This window comes from Globicephala melas, chromosome 9 (assembly GCF_963455315.2).
Source record: "Globicephala melas chromosome 9, mGloMel1.2, whole genome shotgun sequence".
Taxonomy (NCBI): domain Eukaryota; kingdom Metazoa; phylum Chordata; class Mammalia; order Artiodactyla; family Delphinidae; genus Globicephala; species Globicephala melas.
In genome coordinates, this window is record NC_083322.1 from 22,669,760 (window position 1) to 22,684,586 (window position 14,827).

The 14,827-nt window shown below is 39.3% G+C and overlaps 1 protein-coding gene across 8 annotated transcripts in view; it reads right to left on the reverse strand.

The window, feature by feature from the left end:
* Window positions 1-14,827, reverse strand: part of AHCYL2 (adenosylhomocysteinase like 2) — a 178,166-nt gene that overhangs the window by 16,057 nt on the left and 147,282 nt on the right. For all 8 annotated transcript variants that reach the window (XM_030853779.2, XM_030853778.2, XM_060305341.2 and 5 more), the window contains 4 exons: window positions 13,557-13,673; window positions 9,690-9,753; window positions 9,120-9,208; window positions 6,428-6,498 (listed from right to left, as the gene is read on the reverse strand). In XM_030853779.2, coding sequence (XP_030709639.1) covers window positions 6,428-6,498; window positions 9,120-9,208; window positions 9,690-9,753; window positions 13,557-13,673 — 341 coding nt within the window. The remainder of the gene's footprint in view (window positions 1-6,427; window positions 6,499-9,119; window positions 9,209-9,689; window positions 9,754-13,556; window positions 13,674-14,827) is intronic.

Below are 14,827 nucleotides of genomic sequence, written 5' to 3' on the forward strand. Positions count from 1 at the left end.
CAATAAATGACTCAATTTCATTCCTTATTATGGCTGAGTAATATTCCATTGTATATATGTACCACAACTTTTTTATCCATTCGTCTGTCGATAGCTATTTACGTTGTTTCCATGACCTGGCTATTGTAAATAGTGCTGCAATGAACATTGGGGTGCATGTGCCTTTTTAAATTATAGTTTTCTCTGGGTATATGCCCAGGAGTGGGATTGCTGGGTCATATGGTAATTCTATTTTTAGTTTTTTAAGGAACCTCCATACTGTTCTCCATAGTGGCTGTATCAATTTACATTCCCACCCACAGTGCAAGAGGGTTCCCTTTTCTCCACACGCTCTCCAGCATTTGTTGTTTGTAGATTTTCTGATGATGCCCATTCTAACTGGTGTGAGGTGATACCTCACTGTAGTTTTGATTTGCATTTCTCTAATAATTAGTGATGTTGAGCAGCTTTTCGTGTGCTTCTTGGCTATCTGTATGTCTTCTTTGGAGAAATGTCTATTTAGGTCTTCTGCCCATTTTTTGATTGGGTTTTTTTTGTGTGTGTGTTATGTGGGCCTCTCACTGTTGTGGCCTTTCCTGTTGCGGAGCACAGGCTCCAGACGCGCAGGCTAAGCGGCCATAGCTCACAGGCCTAGCCACTCAGCGGCATGTGGGATCTTCCCGGACCGGGGCACGAACCCGTGTCCCCTGCATCGGCAGGCGGACTCTCAACCACTGCGCCACTAGGGAAGCCCAGGGTTGTTTGTTTTTTTAATATTGAGCTGCATAAGCTGTTTATATATTTTGAAGATTAATCCTTTGTCTGTTGAATCGTTTGCAAATATCTTCTCCCATTCTCAGGGTTGTCTTTTCGTCTTGTTTTAGTTTCCTTTCCTTTGCAAAAGATTTTAAGTTTCATTAGGCCCCATTTGCTTATTTTTGATTTTATTTCCATTACTCTAGGAGGTGGATCAAAAAAGATCTTGCTGTGACTTATGTCAAAGGGTGTTCTTCCTATGTTTTCCTCTAAGAGTTTTATAGTGTCCAGTCTTACATTTAGGTCTCTGATCCATTTTGAGCTTATTTTTGTGTATGGTGTTGGGAGTGTTCTAATTTCATTCTTTTACATGTAGCTGTCCAGTTTTCCCAACACCACTTATTGAAGAGACTGTCTTTTCTTCCATTGTATATCCTTGCCTCCTTTGTCAAAGATTAGTTGACCATAGGTGCATGGGTTTATCTCTGGGCTTTCTATCCTGTTCCGTTGATCTATATTTCTGTTTTTCTATTTTCTGTTTTTACCATATTGTCTTGATTACTGTAGCTTTGTAGTATAGTCTGAAGTCAGGGAGTCTGATTCCTCCAGCTCCATTTCTTTCCCTCAAGACTGCTTTGGCTATTCGGGGTCTTTTGTGTCTCCTTACAAATTTTAAGATTTTTTGTTCTGGTTCTGTAAAAAATGCCACTGGTAATTTGATAGGGATTGCATTGAATCTGTAGATTGCTTTGGGTAGTGTGGTCATTTACACAATTTTGATTCTACCAATCCAAGAACATGGTATATCTCTCCATCTGTTTGTGTCATCTTTGATTTCTTTCATGAGTGTCTTATAGTTTTCTGAGTGCAGGTCTTTTACCTCCTTAGGTAGGTTTATTCCTAGGTATTTTATTCTTTTTGTTGCAGTGGTGAATGGGATTGTTTCCTTAATTTGTCTTTCTGATCTTTCGTCGTTAGTGTATAGGAATGCAAGAGATTTCTGTGCATTAATTTTGTATCCCGCAACTTTACCAAATTCATTGATTAGCTCTAGTAGATTTCTGGTGGCATCTTTAGGATTCTCTATGTATAGTATCATGTCATCTGCAAACAGTGACAGTTTTACTTCTTCTTTTCCAATTTGTATTCCTTTCATTTCTTTTTCTTCTCTGATTGCCGTGGCTAGGACTTCCAAAACTATGTTGAATAATAGTGGTGAGAGTGGACATCCTCGTCTTGTTCCTGATCTTAGAGAAAATGCTTTCAGTTTTTCACCATTGAGAATGTTGTTTGCTGTGGGTTTGTCGTATATGGCCTTTATTATGTTGAGGTTGGTTCCCTCTATGCCCACTTTCCGGAGAATTTTTATCATAAATGGGTGTTGAATTTTGTCAAAAGCTTTTTCTGCATCTATTGAAATGATCATATGGTTTTTATTCTTCAGTTTGTTAATATGGTGTATCACATTGATTGATTTGCATATAGTGAAGAACCCTTGCATCCCTGGGATAAATCCCACTTGATCATGGTGTATGACCCTTTTAATGTGTTGTTGGATTCTGTTTGCTAGTATTTTGTTGAGGATTTTTGCATCTATATTCATCAGTGATATTGGTCTGTAATTTTCTTTTTTTGTGGTATCTTTGTCTGGTTTTGGTATCAGGGTGACGGTGGCCTCATAGAATGAGTTTGGGAGTATTCCTTCCTCCGCAATTTTTGGAAGAGTTTGAGAAGGATGGGTGTTAGCTCTTCTCTAAATGTTTGATAGAATTCACCTGTGAAGCCATCTGGTCCTGGACTTTTGTTTGTTGGAAGATTTTTAATCAGAGTTTCAATTTCATTACTTGTGATTGGTCTGTTCATATTTTCTATTTCTTCCTGGTTCAGTCTTGGAAGGTTATACCTTTCTAAGAATTTGTCCATTTCTTCCAAGTTGTCCATTTTATTGGCATAGAGTTGCTTGTAGTAGTCTCTTAGGATGCTTTGTATTTCTGAGGTGTCTGTTGTAACTTCTTTTTCATTTCTAATTTTATTGATTTGAGTCCTCTCCCTCTTTTTCTTGATGAGTCTGGCTAATGGTTTATCAATTTTGTTTATCTTCTCAAAGAACCAGCTTTTAGTTTTATTGATCTTTGCTATTGTTTTCTTTGATTCTATTTCATTTATTTCTGCTCTGATCTTTATGATTTCTTCTACTAACTTTGGGTTTTGTTTCTTCTTCTTTCCCTAGTTCCTTTAGGTGTAACTTATATTGTTTATTTGAGATTTTTCTTGTTTCTTGAGGTAGGCTTGTATTGTTATAAATTTCCCTCTTAGAACTGCTTTTGCTGCATCCCATAGGTTTTGGATTGTCATGTTTTCATTGTAATTTGTCTCTAGGTATTTTTTGATTTCCTCTTTGATTTCTTAAGTGATCTCTTGGTTATTTAGTAACATATTGTTTAGCCTCCATGTGTTTGTGTTTTTTACATTTTTTTCCCTGTAACTGATTTCTAATCTCATAGTGTTGTGGTCAGAAAAGATGCTTGAAATGATTTCAATTTTCTTAAGTTTACTGAGGCTTGATTTGTGACCCAGGATGTGATCTATTCTGGAGAATGTTCCATGCACACTTGAGAAGAAAGTGTAATCTGCTGTTTTCGGATGGAATGTCCTATAAATATCAATTAAATCTAGCTGGTCTATTGTGTTATTTAAAGCTTGTGTTTCCTTATTAATTTTCTGTTTGGATGATCTGTCCATTGGTGTAAGTGAGGTGTTAAAGTCCCCCATTATTATTGTGTGTTACTGTCGATTTCCTCTTTTAAAGCTGTTAGCAGTTGCCTTATGTACTGAGGTGCTCCTATGTTGGGTGCATATATAATTGTTATATCTTCTTCTTGGATTGATCCCTTGATCATTATGTTGTGTCCTTCCCTGTCTCTTGTAACAGTCTTTATTTTAAAAGTCTATTTTATCTGATAAGAGCATTGCTACTCCAGCTTTCTTTCTTTTTTTTTTTTTTGGTACACGGGCCTCTGACTGTTGTGTCCTCTCCCATTGTGGAGCACAGGCTCTGGACGCACAGGCTCAGCGGCCATGGCTCACGGGCCCAGCTGCTCTGAGGCCTGTGGGATCCTCCCGCACTGGGGCACGAACCTGTGTCCCCTGCAACGGCAGGCAGACTCTCAACCACTGCGCCATCAGGGAAGCCCCCAGCTTTCTTTTGATTTCCATTTGCAAGGAATATCTTTTTCCAATCCCTCACTTTCAGTCTGTATGTGTCCCTAGGTCTGAAGTGGGTCTCTTGTAGACAGCATATATATGGGTCTTGTTTTTGTATCCATTCAGCAAGCCTGTGTCTTTTGGTTGAAGCATTTAATCCATTCACGTTTAAGGTAATTATTGATTTGCATGTTCCTATTACTGTTTTCTAAATTGTTATGGATTTGTTTTTGTAGGCCCTTTTCTTCTCTTGTGTTTCCCACTTAGAGAAGTTCCTTCAGCATTCGTTGTAGAGCTGGTTTGGTGGTGCTGAATTCTCTTAGCTTTTGCCTGTCTGTAAAGCTTTTGATTTCTCTGTTGAATCTGAATGAGATCCTTGCTGGGTAGAGTAATCTTGGTTGTAGATTCTTCCCTTTCATCACTTTAAATATATCATGCCACTCCCTTCTGGCTTGTAGAGTTTCTGCTGAGAGATCGCTGTTAACCTTATGGGAGTTCCCTTGTATGTTATTTTTCGTTTTTCCCTTTCAATAATTTTTCTTTGTCTTTAATTTTTGTCAATTTGAGTACTATGTGTCTCGGCATGTTTCTCCTTGGGTTTATCCTGCCTGGGACTCTCTGTGCTTCCTGGACTTGGGTGGCTATTTCCTTTCCCATGTTAGGGAAGTTTTCGACTATAATCTCTTCAAATATTTTCTTGGGTCCTTTCTCTCTTCTCCTTCTGGAACCCCTATAATGCGAATGTTGTTGTGTTTAATGTTGTCCCAGAGGTCTCTTAGGCTGTCTTCATTTCTTTTCATTCTTTTTTCTTTATTCTCTTAGATGGCAGTGAATTCCACCATTCTGTCTTCCAGGTCACTTATCTGTTCTTCTGCCTCAGTTATTCTGCTATTGATTCCTTCTAGTGTATTTTTCATTTCAGTTATTGTATTGTTCATCTCTGTTTGTTTGTTCTTTAATTCTGCTAGGTGTTTGTTCTTTAATTCTTCTAGGTCTTTGTTAAACATTTCTTGCATCTTCTCGATCTTTGCCTCCATTCTTTTTCTGAGGTCATCTTCACTGGATCATCTGGATCTTCTTCATCATCTTCACTATCATTATTCTGAATTCTTTTTCCGGAAGGTTGCCTATCTCCATTTCATTTAGTTGTTTTTCTGGGGTTTTATCTTGTTCCTTCATCTGGTAGAAAGTCCTCTGCCTTTTCATTTTGTCTGTCTTTCTGTGAATGTGGTTTTCCTTCCACAGGCTGCAGAACTGTATGAACTGTATACTTTAAAAGAGTGACTTTTACAGTATGTAAATTACATCTCAATAAAAAAATTAGATTGTCTTGGTTGTATAACCTTGTGAATTTGCTAGAAAACATTGAATTATACACTTAAAATGGGTAAAATGTATATGGTAAGTGAATTATATCTCAGTAAAGCTACTTACAAAAAAAGAGATCAAAGGATTGATGTGAAAAAGAACAGTTTCTTTTTTCTTTTTTTAAAAATAAATTTATTTATTTATTTTTGGCTGTGTTGGGTCTTCGTTGCTGTGGGCAGGCTTTCCCTAGTTGCGGCAAGCAGGGGCTACTCCTCGTTGTGGCGTGCGGGCTTCTCATTGCGGTGGCTTCTTTTGTTGCAGAGCACAGGCTCTAGGGCACACAGGCTTCAGTAGCTGTGGCACATGGGCTCAACAGTTGTGGCTCGTGGGCCCTAGAGCGCAGGCTCAGTAGTTGTGGCGCACGGGGTTAGTTGCTCCATGGCATGTGGGATCTTCCCGGACCAGGGATCGAACCCACGTCCCTTGCACTGGCAGGCAGATTCTTAACCACTGTGCCACCAGGGAAGCCCTAAGAACAATTTCTTATGGTTCTTCTTTGCCCCCAGCTCTCCCTGAGACTACAAATAATAGTTTTATTCTTAAATATTCTGATTTTCCTCCTTTAAAATAGAATTATAAAATAAACCCAATATTCCAATGGCTTATGGTTCTAACATAAAGATAAAATATCTCAGTCCAAGGAAGGTAGACATATCTGCATATTCCTCTCTAAAACTCAAAATCTACATCTTTGGGAATTAACACAACTACCCTTTCCACTTTCTCTAACTAGGAAGAATTTTGCTCTAGGCTTGCTTTAATTACAGAGACTAGAGAGAAATACACATCACTTTTGGAAGTAAAATTTTCAAAACTGTACAAATTTAAGATCTAGCTTCCCAAATAAAACTCACTGGTAGCCATCTCCTAGGTAGCTGAGGATGAATGGAGATATGGAACAGTTAAAAAGACTAGAGAGAAACTTTCCTCTAGGGATGACCTAATGGTATACTTTTGGTCAGAGTTCTAAAGAGGTAGGAAGAATGTGAAAGATTGGTTTTGTGGACTACTATCTCTGGCTTTTAGAGTTTGGTTTTGTTCAGAACATTTCTAGTCATTTTTCACTTGTTCCATGAAAGTGTTCCCAAGTGCCACCCCATTTTATATGTCATAATCATACCTGTACAGGTAATAACAATATCCACTTGTCGGATGACCTCATTTAATTTCACCAGTCGAAATCCATCCATACTGTAGAAATAAAGCATGATCAATTAACCTAAAAAAGCAGCTGGGGAGCCTTCTGCTACACAACCTCAAAAGCTATTACCCAAGTTGCTTTGGTACCTACATCACTTTTTGGTACAGCTGGACTATTCTTAGTGAAAAATTCAAACTCTTTCCTTAGTTCATACAGGACAGAAATAAAAGGTTCTTTCTATCACTGGGACCTAATTCTTCCTGATAATAGGGAGGCAGGGTTAACCATGAAACCCCAATCAAGTTTCTAGAAAGTGCCATTTTACCTGAACCTACTACCCCATTGAAATTGCTCTCCCCAAGATAATCAGTGATCTCCTGAATGCCAAAAACAATTTTTTCCTTAGACTCTAATATTACTTGATATCCTCGCTACATTAAACATTATTTGCATTCTTAAGGCTCTATACTCTTGGAGTCCATGATACTGTTTTCTCACTTTTTGATTGCTCCTTCTCGATCTCACTCAATCTTTAAATGTTGGTACTCTGTAGGGTATTCTTTTCTCTATTCTTTCGGCACTTATCCATTCCTTTCCCTTGGCTACAAATGATGCCTCACAGGTGGCTGATTTGCACATTAACATCCAAAGCTTCAGAGCCATAGATCAAATTATCTACTGGATAGCTCCTCCTCATGTCCCACAAGGACCTCAAACTTATTGTGCTTGAAAATAGACTCATTATCTTACCCACACCACCAATTCTGTTTCTCTTCTTCTATATTTTCTATCTTAATCAACAGCATTACTGTTCACCCAGCTCTACGAGTCAAATAAACTAGAATGTCCTAGCCTACTGCCTCTCCCTAATTAAAATTGTCACCACATCTGGTTGAGTCTTTTTCCTTAATTCCTTAAAATCTTAATTCTTAATCTATCCCCTCTTTTCTATACGTGCAGGCCTGATGTTCAGGTCTTATTATTTCTTGCTGTAGTAGCCCCTGGCCCCATCTCATCGCCTCTAGGTTTATGTCTCTCTAATTCATTTTGCAGAGTGATTTCCTGAAATGCCATCTGGCTCATGTCACTTCCTTGCTTAAAATACTTTGGTATCAGGATAAGACCCAAATACTTATGTTGATATATGATTATACTGACATATGATTCCTACTCAGGTATTACCACTCCCCCAAATTTATCCTATCGGGCAGCTCCATTAAAACACTTCCAGCTTCTTTAATATAAACATGCCGTGCTCTCTCCTTCCTAGGTGACCTTGCATATGTTGCCTGTACCTGGAACATACTTCCAAACTAAGAAGTCACTTAAATAAGTTTTAAGACTCAGCTCCATTGACACCTCTTTCTACCCTCACCGCCCTGCTCTTTAGTTAGATATTCCTCCTTTGTGCTCCTACAGAAGCATGTGCTGTTTATCTCTATCACAGCACTTACTACACTGCACAGAGGTTATTTGTCTGTGTGCTTCTAAAAGCAGGGACCTTGTCTCATTCATCTACTCATCTTTCATCCTCAGCACAGAGCACAGTACCTAACACAGAATAAGTGATCAGTTCACGTCTATAAGATAGTTTCAATCAGTACCTCAGTCAATATTAAAACACATTCAGGTTTCTCTAATGAACCCTGAAAAAGTGCTAGAATGGTGATAGTTCCCTTCGTGTGCTGGAGCCCTGACTCAGGCAAAGCCAACAACTCTGTTGGGGAAAACTGTGTGTTGATGGCTACGGTGTGTGGGGAGTGGTAGGACAGAGGAAAATGGTTATGGAAACATCTTTATGCCATGCCTCATCTATGCTGGGTGCCTTCCTCTGGAGGGTTAATGGTAAAGATTGGATGGGTTATTCAAGGCTACAGGCATGGGGACTTTGCAGTAGTTTTCAGGGACAGTGGTATTTTATCCTGCTGAGGGTGGCAAGAGACAATTTTAATAATAGCTACCACTTAGTGAGGCATTTATTATGTGACAGCACCTCTATACTTTACATAATTATATATTTATTATATAATGTATAATAATTATATCATTATTTTCTGAACTTTCACAATTGAAGTAGATAAGATTACCCACATTTTTAGATGGGAAAGGAACTATTTTTTTTTAAACTTCTAATTTTGGAATCATTTCATACTTAGGAATAGTACAAACAACTCCTATATACCCTTCAGTAAGAGTTAGTAGAGTTTATCCTTCATTTAGATTTGTCTGATATTTCCTCCTGATTACATTAGGTTATGCATTTTGGGGAGGAATGTGGCAGAAGCGCTCTTTTCATTGCACCACTTCAGAAAGGATCTGATGCCAGCCTATTTCTTTTTTGATCATTGTTTTCAAAGGGAGAAGGATGGCATGTGAAGCTGATAAGGGGCTACTTGCTCTCTGGTTCAAGGCGTCCCCTGTTACTATTTCCACAGGAGTTCTAAACTGTAGCTTCTGCCAGCCTCTGCTCTCTCAGAGCAGAGCTCCTAGATCTTTGAAAGACAGGTGCTTACAGTTAATAGCAGCCTCTCAGGATCTGGGCAGCTTCTCAGGATCTAGGCCCCTCTAAGATGAAATGTGGCATTAACTAGGTCATTCTTTGGAGGCAGTTAGAAGATAATACGTTAGACAGTGGTGAGAGGAAAAAGCAAATCTCCTTTTGCATGCTTACCAGGCTTGAAGAGCACAGATGGGGTCAATCTCAGTTACATACACAATGGAGCCCATAGCTTTTAAGGCAGCACAGCACCCCTTCCCCACCTGATGAGAGCAGAAAGTACACATAATAAGGAAAGTCACAAAGAAAACAGTTTCTCAAAGCTTCTGGTAAAGTGTACCCCCGTTTCCGCCACCAAAAGGAATTTCACTGAATAGATTTACGCTTACGGAAAAATCAGAAAAAAAATAAAATGAATGCAGTTCATAAACAAACTCCTAAACCCTGCTTAGCACATGCATGTGCATAAGAACACCCACACTCACGATTTATAATCAAAACACAAGCTAAAAGAACATCACAAACAGTGCAGTGGAACAGTCAGAAAATCAACTTAAAGAAAAAATAGCAAAAATGCAATGGGAAAAAGAAAGATTGTACTTTAACCAGAGGGCCTCTGAAGTTACTTTTGTCCCACTTAAAGTGGTAAATGAATGTACTTTTATGTCCATACAAGTGAAAAATTCTAGTATATTTCAGCAAAATACATTTTAAACACCTAATAATTGAAAGGTTAAACCTTACCTCTCCATAGCCACAGACTACCACCTGCTTCCCACCAAACATCATGTCTGTTGTTCTTTTAAGTCTATGGGGGAAAAAAAAATTAAATCAGAAAAATCTCTTGTTTCTTGCTTGAGATTAGATTGAACCCCTTTGTTTTCATGTTTGGGTTTTGTTTTTTTTTGGTTTGGCGTTTTGTTTTTTTTTTTTTAAATGTTGAAAGCAAGCCTGGTTTCTATCCTAGAGAAAGTACTTAATGACTAGAAAGAAAAGTTCAATAAAATATGTATTTTCTTTTCCTTTTTTTTTTTTTTGCGGTACGCGGGCCTCTCACTGTTGTGGCCTCTCCCGTTGCGGAGCACAGGCTCCAGACGCGCGGGCTCAGCGGCCATGGCTCACGGGCCCAGCTGCTCCGTGGCATGTGGGATCTTCCCGGACCAGGACACAAACCCGTGTCCCCTGCGCCACCAGGGAAGGCCAAAATATGTATTTTCTTATCCATGCTATCCAATCAATTCCATCTCTATGTGAGGCCTTTTTTCTTTTTGTTCCCCTTGTTTTGGGAGTGGTACAGAAGGGAAGAAGCTATAGACCACAAAGTAACTTTTAAATATAAATGTAATTTTTATTTAGGAGGTGACAAAGCTCTGGTTTAATGTGAACGTTGTAGCTTATTGAATTAGACACATAAAATATAATGCTGATAAATGAGTCCTACACTTAGTAGTATCAAAATCGCCAATAGGTGGGCTTCCCTGGTGGCGCTAGTGGTTGAGAGTCCGCCTGCCGATGCAGGGGACTCGGGTTCATGCCCTGGTCTGGGAAGATCCCACATGCCGTGGAGCAGCTGGGCCCATGAGCCATGGCCGCTGAGCCTGTGCGTCTGGAGCCTGTGCTCCGCAACGGGAGAGGCCACAACAGTGAGAGGCCCGTGTACCACACACAAAAAAAATCACCAATAGGTCCCACATTAATTCACCAGGGAGGGTAATGGGCAACAAGGTGGAGAAGAGCCTTGAAACACACCAACACTGACTACATGAGGTAGTGAGTTTTCTGGGCTGAGTCCTGCTCAGACATGTTCTACCTCTTTGTCTCTGATTCTCTATGAAGCTAGAATAAAGGTCCTTACTGTTTTCAGGGTCTCTTGGAAGAAGTTGTAGGAGCAGTTTCTGGTTTCTCTGTAGGGTCAGTTGGTCTCCCTTCTCTAGGAAGCCCTGGCTAGGCAGAAGAAACTTCAACTAAAACCTGCCATTCTGAGACAGATGGTTCCGACAAATATTTGTAGGTCTTTCTACTCATCTGTTAACCTCTCCTGTTGAAAAGTCTATAAATGCCCCAAAGGCAAAGTAGAAATCCTATCTTTTTAATGATTTGACGACTCCACTCACTAGGAACTGGTGTAACTCATGAACTCCAATGAAACTCAATAAATATCAATTAAGTGCAGAGGCAGTTTCTGTTGAGTGAAGAGGGTAAGTCTGGCTGGGCTACCACCATACTCAAAAGCCATGGCTTAGAATGGTCCTTGACTGGCTCAGCACAGCAAGGAAATCAATAATCATATTTCTTAGCCTCCTTTGCTTTGACTACCCACAAGCCTTTCTGATTCTCTTCCCAAAGGAAGATGACTCTCTCTTTGTGACTACAAATGACTGTGTGGTGGAAGGGAAACTTCATCAACACCACTACTCTGCAAATGATAGGCTGACAGACCAGGGTGGATTCCAGTTAGGCAGTGATTTCCTTGTGATCTGAGGGACCCAGATCTGCCTCAAGGTTCAAGGATAAAGGATAGAAAAGACCTCCATCAAGAAAGGACTTTTGGGGATGTGAGGGTAAGCTGTCTGGCGGTGTATAAGAGTCATGCCAAGTCTCTGACTTCTCTCTAATTCTTCTAGCCCCAGAACTCTCTAGAAGAGGTCCTGAAATACGGTCTGTTTTATGATCTAAAAATCCTATCTGGGATATCCTTTTTCTTCCTACCAAGTCTTCCTTCCTCAGTCTCCATAAGGCTGCACCTGCCTTGCTTTTTGGCATTGCAGATCAATTACAGAAGTGTCCTCTAGGACTGAGTGGGGCCATTCCCTCATAGCTTATGGTGCAGTGTGCAACCAGCTCAGAGCTACAGAAGCTCAATCCCTAATCCTTTCCTCATATGGACTCTCTATTTTGCAGCCTTCCCTGGAGCATACTTTGCCGCTTCTTTAACTTCTCCTACTCTCAACTCCTCTGAGTCTACGGCCATACCACCCTGAATGCACCCAGTCACATCTCAATTCCTCTGAGAGGAGCAACTGCCCATGACCCAGTTGGAAAGTTTTTCACCATCTGAAGATGCCAACAAGCTCTTACTACTACTCAGGTTTCCAGTAGATGGGTGATGTTTTCCTATTTCTTTATTAACTTTAACTCCAGCTCCACTGCTTCCATCTTACTTTCACTTTCATACATTTCTGATGTTAAAGTATCTTTCTTATCCACAGGGTAAACACTGCTTAGGAGGGACTCTGTCCATGTTTATGAGCTAGTAGAGGTACCTTCATGCATCTTTTACTAAATATAGGCAGATTTTAGGCTCATAGATTTGGGAGTTGAAAAATCTATGAGAAACAGTTGTGGATGAGTAAATATTTTTATGAGTATATATCCAAATCATTATTATCAGGTGCAAAGCTGTGCATCACAGTAACAGTTATATGTGGACAGAACTAGGGACAGTCTGTAAACAGACTGATAGAGTAAGGATTCACTCAAATGTCCAATCTATCTGATAATACTACTGAATCTATAGGAGTAATAATTAAAAATAGTTTGAATTTGCATTGAACACCCCCCTCCAGCCCACACACACAAAAAAAGATTTCAAAGTAGAAGTCTTCTTATAAGATCTAACTCAATCCTAAACTTACTATATAGGGTTCTAGAAAGAAGGGCAAGGGAACTAACATTGATCCCCAGGATTCATACCTTATCTCATTTAATCCTCACAATAACTCTATGAGATAGGTCTTACTGTCACCATTTTACAGATGAGGAAATAGGCACAGAGAGGTTAAATAACTAGTCTGAGGTCTTAGAGTTAATAAATGATAGAGCCAATTGTTAAACCAAAGTCCTTCTTGCTCCAGTGCCTGTGGTGTTGCAAATTGCCTGGGGTTCAGACTAGTAATGTGGCCCACAGGCCCTTTCTTCACTTTTCCATTAACTAATACATGACGGAAGCCATTTGGCTTGGCAATATTCTAAACCAACTTAATGGTTTCACATAGGGAATTACTGAGTCTTCCCAGCAAGAATGAAGGAATTTCAGGACACAAGTGTAGAAACAGAAACTGGGCACTGGAAGAACACAATTTTTGGTGTATTATATCTAAGTAGATTTTGTCAGACTTGCAGTCCTTACAGATTTGAAAAACTACAAATGCCACTGGGAAATAACCCTGTGCTCACCACAACTTTCCAGATGGCCAGAGAATTGTATGATAGTTGGTGCTTAAGAACTGACAACATAACCTGGAAGAGAAATACCAGGAACCTTTTCCTAAACCATCAAAGATATTTACCTATTTATAATGACTTTAGTTACTGACTCCCAGGCCTGATAGGGTGACTGTAAAAACTGCCACCAGTAGATAGGGGCTGGTCTGACTTTTTAAGTAAAATAGATTTGCTTGAAATAGTGACAGCAATGGTAGCTCTGGGTCATAAAATATTGAGTGTGATGTAAGTGACAGCAATGGTAGCTTTGGGTTACAAAATATTGAGTATGATGTAGCAATAGATCCAGAGGTCCTACACAAATCATTTCTAGAAATAAACAAAACCAAAAAATTTAGAACCTCAATTCAACAACTCAAGTTCATCCCAAAGATAACAAAACATTACCCATCAAGAATTGATTCACGGCAACAGTAGAGGTTGTCAAATTTCTGTTTGGTGACTGAGTCATTGACATTCATGGCTGGAACACATAGCTTCCCAGCTTTGGATAGCTGGTACAGCCTGAGGATGAAGGAAATCAAGAAGAACATAAAACAATGAGATATTGCAATCGACCATCAGTTTCATATCAAATTTCACAAATAAGTTAATTGAGTAGGCATGAGAGCCTGAGACACAACTAATTTCATCCTATAAGGTGTATACAGAGAAATAAAGAATACCTTTCCAGAATCTGTATACAGCTTAGAAATAAAGCTATTAATCAAAAGGCACGTGGGGAAAATCTTTGACCCACCACTAAATTTTAAGCATTAAAATGTAAAATTTTTAATTGCTTATTAGTTTTATTTCCCTTTTTAATTATAAAAAGAGAAATTTTAAGTACTATTTTAATCCCACTACTCTAATGCAACAATTTTAACTTTCAAATAGTTTAACTTTCCAATAGTCTCAATTTTATAACTTCAGTACATATACCTATAAATATGTATATCTGTATATAGGGGTTTTATTTAAACTGAGTCAACTAAAAATTAGAACCAGGTGTTTTATTCAAAATTCATCCCTTTCTAAAAGTTTGAAAATATGGGACAATCCATAGTTTTATACATTCAAAAAGATCACAGTATATTGAAGCAGTGATGGTGGCTTATTCAAAATTTACTTCCCTAAAACTTTCATACTTTCAGTTCTTTCTGGGTAAATAACAGGAAACAGAAATGGTTACAATTTTACTCAGGGAATTAATGCTCATTTGAGAAACAGAACCCTAAATCCTTGTTCGCTGTGTAAGAACATAAGCTCTATGAGGGCCCAGGCTTTTGTCTGTTTTCCCCACTGCTAGATCCCTAGCATGGTTCTTAGAGTAGCTCCTGGTCCACTGTAGAAGTTCAATAAATAGATGTTGAATAAATGAATTCGTCCAAAGAGGACAAGCAGTCATTGTATTACAATGACTAGAAAACATGAGGACCACACTTATTCCCTTAGCTACTCCCCCCTCACTATTTTAAGTTTCCTATTTGTGTTGTTAATTTAAAAAACAAGTGTGCAGGGCTTCCCTGGTGGCGCAGTGGTTGAGAGTCCGCCTGCCGGTGCAGGGGACACGGGTTCATGCCCTAGTCCAGGAAGATCCCACATGCCGCAGAGCGGCTGGGCCCGTGAGCCATAGCTGCTGAGCCTGCGCGTCCAGAGCCTGTGCTCCTCAACGGGAG